The following is a 7657-nucleotide window of genomic DNA, read 5'->3' on the forward strand; positions in this document are numbered from 1 at the left end:
TAATATAATAAATAATAATAATAATAATAATTTGTAATATATATATAGAAAAATAAATATAAACATTTAGAAAATAAAAGTAAACAACTTACGAATGTGGATTTATCTTTATCGTACAATGCATTGTAACTAACGTGGCTCAAGGAAGTCGGTAATAAACTACTGTTTCAATCTGCTCAATCGATTTTTAGCTGCAATATTGCCTCGGATAATCGAGGTTCTACTATATATGAGAGTTAAAATTTACTCTCTTTAATAGGTTGAAAGCTATCGGCATTCTTGATAAAAGGCGCCCGAATGAAGTAATTTGGTCAATTTTTAAGAAGATATAGCAAAAATAGTGCAAATTTAAATGTTTTCTTAACATTGAACTGGAATCTATTGTAAAAGAGATTTTTCGTTTTCTAAAATTTTTGAAATTAGTAATCATGAGGTTTCTATGAAATTTATTTAATATTTACACATTTATATTAATATTTCCCTACAGATAAGATTTTATCAAATTTTCCAAATTTTTTGTTTCGTCGTTATAAAAGGTTTATTACATTTGTCTTAATTAAATTTTAAGAAAAAATGTAATATACGCTATTCTTGCAATGTCTTATTTAAAAACTAAAAAAATGCATTGATTCTGACTCATTTTACATGGAATTCGGAAAGCTTCCAATCTATTTAGGAGAAAAAAAGTTGACTCATATAATTAACATTGAAAGAACTTAACATCGGTACTATAGGGTGTGCTTATGTGCGTATATATAACCAAATATCAATTAACTTTGATAGTATCATACGTGGAACTATTTGATTTTCCTCTCTCTGATTCTCGACTAAACAACAGGAAAAAAAATAAAATTTGTCCATAAAGGCACAACATTCCTGGGTTCTATCCGATTGTCTGATCGGCTAGACACCCTGTCTGACTTCAAGTTACTTCAGTGACTGCATATGAATTCAAGTGAATTCATGCTAGAGACTTTAGTTAGGGTTAACAGTGTATTTCTGGGCTCACCAGTCTGTGTGTTGACTGCCAGAACGTTGTTATTTTTTTCTTCAGTTTTCAGGCATCCTGCGGAGCGTTACGCTTTTTATGGTCATGGCTCATCGTTCACACTGAAGGGTCTGCATTTTTTGTACTCGAATTCACAATAAATTTAATTTTTACATTTCAAACTTTAATTTACTGCGAAGGCGAAAATTCATTGGGACCTATTTCACCTAGTCTTTTGATTGCCACTGGCAATCAAGGTAGTCAATGACTTTCTTTTGATGAGAACCGGTGCACTTTTAAGTGCCTAAGATGTCCTAAAAAAAATCAATTTTTTATTTCATGACGCCCGCCAAAAAATCGTTCCGTTTGATGAAGAAATAAATGTACAATGAAACTCTTTTATAGCGCCGATTTTGGGACTGACCTTGAGCGTGAACTAACTCATTATAGCCCACTTCGCGTTTGTTTGTTCACGCTTGACTGCTCACCTGAGTGACAGCCGCAGACCCCGCGCAGTTCCTCTTCTACCTACCTACGGCGCTACTTCAATTCTCGGAATTGCGATAGAAGGGAGGGCTATTGAAGTGTTTCACTCCATGTTTCTTTTCTTTTTTAAATAATTTTAAGCTGTGGTAGCATAAGGCCAGAAAAAAATAACCCAATTAGACCAAAAATACTACCCCTTGGCTTACAAACTTATCCTTTACAAGGGATAAAATATTATATTTTGAATTTCGATCAAATTTGTTTCCTGAATGTATGGTATCATCAGTGGTATTGTATGTCAAACAATGATTATATTTACGAAAAAAAAAAACAATGACTTTTCTTAGAACACCCTAGTGTACTCCTAACTTCACGAGTAGTTAATCCTTCTTTACCTCTCGATTTTATTGGGTTTTTCACTTACATGGGTTGTCCTAATGCTTCTTGAAGAGGATCTGATATGTATGTATGTCAAAAAAAAAAACTAAACTGTCAGGAAATATCAGGAAAATGGACTAGCTGTCAGGGAAAATAGAAATTTGCTTGGCACATTATTGAAACCTTATTCGCTTTTGCAATACTTTCTTGCCAGCTAAGTTATTCTAAACCTCAAAGAAGTCAGGGAAATTGGAAAATTCAATCTTGTGGCCACCCTGATTTACGATTTATAATTTTCAATTTTAATTGCTTCAAATTTATATTTGTGTCGCATTAGATCCGTTTAATTTGTAGATTATTTTTTGAATACTGAATATTATAAATTGTCAGGTTTGAAGATTTGAATTTAAAAATGGTTTGAAAACCGGGAAAACACGGGCACTTTGTTCCGAGTCTTGAGTAGTCACCCAGAATTCTGATTTACAACAATTAAAAACCTTAAATATTTTATTTAAAATCAATTTATACCTCAATCTTTCCCTCAGGTCGAAATCGCAACTTCACTCAACCTTCAAGACGCAGCCAGCAGCGTGAAGTGGATTTCCATCATGGAAACCGCTTTCCTGGATCGAAGATAGATGGACAGGGAAAGCAGTATGAAAGGAATAGCGGAGTGCAGGGAAGTCGCCAGAATCAGTTTCCTCACCCGGTGTCGATGCAGTCCAACGGCCCTCCTTACCAGTACCCGCAGCAGAACCAGCCTCCGGTTTACCAGCAACCGATGTGCAACGAGGCCGAACCTTACTGTCAAGGGAATCCAGGATTGATACCAATCCCCTATATTCAGCAAGTAGATTCTGGGGATAACAACGCGAATCCGTTCCCACCAATGGTTTACACGGGAATCGACAACTATCCACAAGCCTACGTTCCCTATTATCCGCCCTACGCTTACCCACCCCAAACTGTTTATCCTGGTATGGCAGCGGCTAATACCCAGGAAAGCTGGTACCAGTTCCCTGGCCATTCGCATTACATTCCTTCCTGTGTGCAGTTTAATCCCTCTCCTGGAACTCCACCAAACGGCTCTATGTAAATTTGATTTACGTATGTATAAAGTCGGAGAGATAAATGTAAATTCGTTTTACATATTTTTGATAAATGATGAATATTTAAAGGTGGTACTTGATAGATAAATGTAAATTGATTTTACATATAAATCATGAATATTTAAGGTCATAGTACTGCTAAAGATTAATTAATACTAATGTAATTAACTTAAGGTCAAGTTACGAACTTCCTAATCATTTTTTGATGCTGTTAACGTTACTATTTTTGATATCACTTTTTCGGAAACACTTTTCACTGTTATTTTCCGAATAGAATCATTTCTATTTATAATGACGTATACTCGATTAATTTAACAACCGAACATTAATGTCAATTTTACTTATGTTAATTTTTCACTTCAAAAATAAAATGTGCTTGCACAAATATCTGTTTTTTATTTTTAATTATAAGAGTAGTATTAATAAATAGGTCTATAATAAAATATTAAGCTAAATTTGTTTATAAATAATTTATTAACTATTACTGAGTTTTTGTGATATTTTTGTTTAATTTGAGTACGTATATCACGTTCTTTTGAGAGAAATTCAATGAGTTTTGTCTGTATGTACAATTAATATTTCATGAGTGAATGTTATCAAGCGATATGATAAATTTTATCAACTTATTTTATACTTTATGGTTACAGTTAAAAATTTTTTATCATTTAATTAATTTCTCCATTTTATGGTTGGATTATGCAGACCATTTTCGGCGTAGAAATATTGCTCAGATTGGGGCTGAAGACTAGCTTTATATTCAAGTAATGCCGTACGATCTCCTTGCGAAACGAGAATCTATAAACGAAATAAAATTTAATTCCCGTTCGACGTTCAAGTTTATTTCTACAATTGAAGTTTATATAGCTGAAATTTTTAGTCACTGCCATACTTACATCAATGACGCTTTTGTAGCACTGAATGCTTTTTGCAATTTCAAGCCGTTTTTTCGTATTGTCTACGTAGCCAAGAAACTTTTCGAGAACGGCTGATGGTGCTTTGCTGTTTTGCAATATTTTAAGTATTTCTTCTATTGATAGAGATGTTTGGAATTTTTTACCGCCTAGCCAACCCTGGAGAGAATACAAAAGTTAATTGTAGGTTCATTAACTTAAAAGATATTAAATTTAAATTCGAGGATTTTAAAATTTTGATAGATTGTATGTAGCGAATCCATTAATAAATTAATTCCTTTAACATTATACCTTAATATGAAGTAATTGATCAATATCGTCCCACGCTTGCAAAGATGCCCTCGTTTTTAATGCTACTTTTTCGTACTGGCGAGGTGAAATATGATGTTGTTTTAATAAAGTTGTTGGAGAAATAAGACTTCCCTCAGAAACATCCCAATGATCTCTACAAGTGTGTTCAAGACATTCAAATATCGAAGAATTTACTTCTAATTGGGCACTGAATTGTGTGTCTTTTACTGCCGTTTGCCATTCTAGTAACAATAATTTTATTATAAAAATAAAGCAGCTTAAAATTTCGTTAAAAAAAATGTAATGCCTTTTTTTAAATAGTTATAAAAAATAATATACCTAATAGTTTTATATACGAATTAACAAATTTGGACTCTGGAGTATCGTGCAAGTCCATAAATTGTGTCTTGTAGCAGTTACGAAGTTTTTGTAAAAGCCTTTCGCTATTCCTTGTATTCTTTATAATAATGTGCAAATGTCTGATCTGAAGATAATAATTTTTAAAACTTAAAAACTGAAAGTATTAAAATTTGATAAGAATTTATAAACTTACAGCTGCATCAACAGTTTGGCCTTGCATTCTGAAAATTAATTTAAAAATTGATATTATACTACAATTTAAAATCTAAATTAAGCCGTGCGTTAAAAAGGGACCTAACTGACATTTGAATAAGTTAACTAAATATGGTTTAATACCTTTAAATACTGTGCATTTCATGTGACATCTTCATGTCAGTTAGGCCTCTTTTTTAAGCGCGGCTTCAGATACATTGGATTTTCGATTGAAGCACGATTTCGAACATTGACTGCCTTCGTCTGGACACTCAATCGAGTCCGTCTTAATGTAAACAAACATTTAGTGGCGTGTGAACCATTTTTTAATATTACGCAAAATACGCACCCGCGCTCTGCCTCTTTTTTCCTATGCTGCAATGTTTCACGATCGGTTAAATACCCTCTCCCGACCCCGAGGAGCTCCACTCTCAGCCTGAAACCTCCACGGTAGCAATTCTGGAAGGCGTAAGTCGAGCCTGCTTCAATCGAAACTCGGGGTATTGAAAAGGATCTTCAAATTAGAAAATTAACTCACGTAAGAAGATCGGTAATCTCATTGGTCTGCAGTCTTGTGGAAAGGTAATGCAAGTAAGAATGCATTGCTTCTGGTCGTTCCATCAATAACTTTTGAACTAAGGACGATTTTAACGTTTTCGTTATAAATAATACTATCTGGAATTATTGAAAAGGTTCAATTTTCAATAATAAGGAAATGTGATAAAATAAATTATTTATGGTTATTGGATAGTATTGCAAGTGCAGAAGCAATCGCAACTGTAAATGCAAAAAATTACTAACACCTAGAATGGCATTTCCATTTCCACTGGCAATAGCTCCGTCGATAAGTGAAGTTTTACTGGCTAGAGACCTATACTGTTCCAATGAAACTGCTTGTCCTAGTAAAATTCTTCTCAAAGTTATATCCGACTGAACTCCACCAGATTCATCGATTTGGTTCTGTGCTTTGTCCGCCGTTAAAACTGCAATATTTGTTTATAATAATTAAGAATCGTATTAAGAATTTTCTTTTATTTACTTGATATTAAGTAATTTAGGACTTATACCTAGCTTATAGTACAAATAAATAATTATATAGTTTTGTATTTTGCTTTCAAATAGGTTGTGAAATGTGCATGTACTACCGGCACCGACAAAATTGTTTCTACCGGATGCTATCCGACAGGAAAACTCCTTTTTCGGGCCTATGAGTATAACATTCGTTATTATGTGCTTACAGTTAGTCAATGAGCCATTTGTTAAGCATAAAAAAAGCTTTTTAAAAAACTCAACTTTTTTGTTTACCGTTGCCGATAGTGTACGAACTTTGTTAAAAATAAGATTCGAAAGTAAATATTAATTCAAAATGACTTGAAATGAAAAGATGTATTTATTAATGATCACAGTAAAAATCTAAAAGTAAATAACGCTGAAATAATTCAAAAATGAGTCAGTTTAAGTTAAAATGTTGAAAATTGTAAACTTTTAAATTGAGAAACGCTTATTAGGTATAATAATAATAAACATACTATTATTGAGAGTTTTATCTGAAATAACAGACAGTAGGGGTTTCAAGTTCCATTGAGGATCGTCAGCTTTCAAATAATTATCTGATACTTGTATACTGGAAATTCCGGCCCGTAAAAGAGCAGTTCCAGATTTTGATACTCCAAAGAGATTATCTCCCTAAAATAAATTTGATTCATATATTGCATGTTTGAACATTTAAATCTGGCAAAATTTGCAGGATTTGAAAAATTAGGTAAAATTTAAACTTGAATCATTATAATAAGATTTTTAAATTGTTATCTTTAAGTAAAAGATCCTGTAAATTACATTTGATCCAAAATACAGCGTCTAAATAAAAAATGTCTACTTTCCATTATATGAAATTATTCAGTAATTTAACAACATAATTGATATGTGCTAAAATTCATAATCTTACATTACAGAAAAAATGGGAAACTGTTTCTTAAATAACTAATTCAATTAATTTTATTTTTAATTAATGAATATTTGAATGACTGTGACTACGTGTACTGAAATTTCCATACAAATGACCGGATTTTTTCGGGAGGCATAATGGGAGCTGGAGAAAGGGCTATTTGTACCGAAAATTCAGTACGAATAACTGAGTTTTTTCGGTGTGGATTACACTCCCTATTTATATGCGAACAGTTAAAATAATTAACAGTGTCTAAAGTTAAGGGAAAATAAAGATGGCCGAAAACTGGCGACGACTTGAGATAGGTGAAAAATTAATTACTCTTCCAGCTGGTCCAATGAAACTTGCAAAACTTTCAAGGCTTCGCGTAGGCAAAGATAAATTACCTTTGGCGTGGGTATGCATAGCCGCGCGCAACCAACAATAAAAAATATTTTGACGTTTTCTTATTTACTTGATCTAGTTTACTTTTATTTGTTGACACACATTAAAGTGCTTTTTTTTAGATATACTCTTCAATTTTTGAATGTAAATCGCAGTAATCAATGTTTAGCATTTTTGAATAGATTCTAGAATAAAATAATGTGAAATATTTTTAACTAACCTCATTGCTTTCGAAGCAAAACGATCGTTTTTCACTCCCATACCAAAAATCATCATCGTCCTTGGCTGAAGCCATTATTATTCATAACAGAAAACTAATCTCGTATAGAATACATTCGTAAAAATCTAGATTGATGATTGATTACATTTTTAAAAATCTAGATTGATTGTATTGAAAAAGATATTCTTTTGGTGCACGGAAAAAGCAGCCCCATGCCACTTTTCTGGAGGACTGTGGAAAACATTTGTCATAAGAGTTGACGGTGGCCGTGTGGCGGCGCCAGCTATGCAGTTGTGTAACAAGCCGACAGTCTTTTACCGCGCGAAAATTCAAATATTTTAGATTTAATAAGAGAATAATTAATAAAAGTATGAAAAATAAGATTTCTATAAT

At 32.6% G+C, this 7657-nt stretch overlaps 2 protein-coding genes across 5 annotated transcripts in view; one reads left to right on the forward strand and one right to left on the reverse strand.

The window, feature by feature from the left end:
* The window catches only part of LOC117168550 (protein ovarian tumor locus-like), a 46221-nt gene extending 42900 nt beyond the window's left edge, over positions 1 to 3321 (forward strand). For all 4 annotated transcript variants that reach the window (XM_033354286.1, XM_033354288.1, XM_033354285.1 and 1 more), the window contains one exon: positions 2398 to 3321. In XM_033354286.1, the coding sequence (XP_033210177.1) occupies positions 2398 to 2948 (551 nt within the window). In that variant the 3' untranslated portion in view covers positions 2949 to 3321. The remainder of the gene's footprint in view (positions 1 to 2397) is intronic.
* Positions 3322 to 3416: 95 nt separating this feature from the next.
* Positions 3417 to 7491, reverse strand: LOC117167205 (spermatogenesis-defective protein 39 homolog). Its single transcript, XM_033351948.1, has 9 exons — positions 7265 to 7491; positions 6245 to 6401; positions 5517 to 5698; positions 5254 to 5390; positions 4717 to 4744; positions 4503 to 4647; positions 4164 to 4405; positions 3855 to 4031; positions 3417 to 3756 (listed from the first exon to the last, which is right to left on the reverse strand). The coding sequence occupies exons 1-9, from the start codon at positions 7337 to 7339 to the stop codon at positions 3631 to 3633; spliced, it is 1269 nt and encodes a 422-aa protein (XP_033207839.1). The 5' UTR covers positions 7340 to 7491; the 3' UTR covers positions 3417 to 3630.
* Between the last annotated feature and the right edge of the window lie 166 nt (positions 7492 to 7657).

This window comes from Belonocnema kinseyi, chromosome 2 (genome assembly GCF_010883055.1).
Source record: "Belonocnema kinseyi isolate 2016_QV_RU_SX_M_011 chromosome 2, B_treatae_v1, whole genome shotgun sequence".
NCBI lineage: Eukaryota > Metazoa > Arthropoda > Insecta > Hymenoptera > Cynipidae > Belonocnema > Belonocnema kinseyi.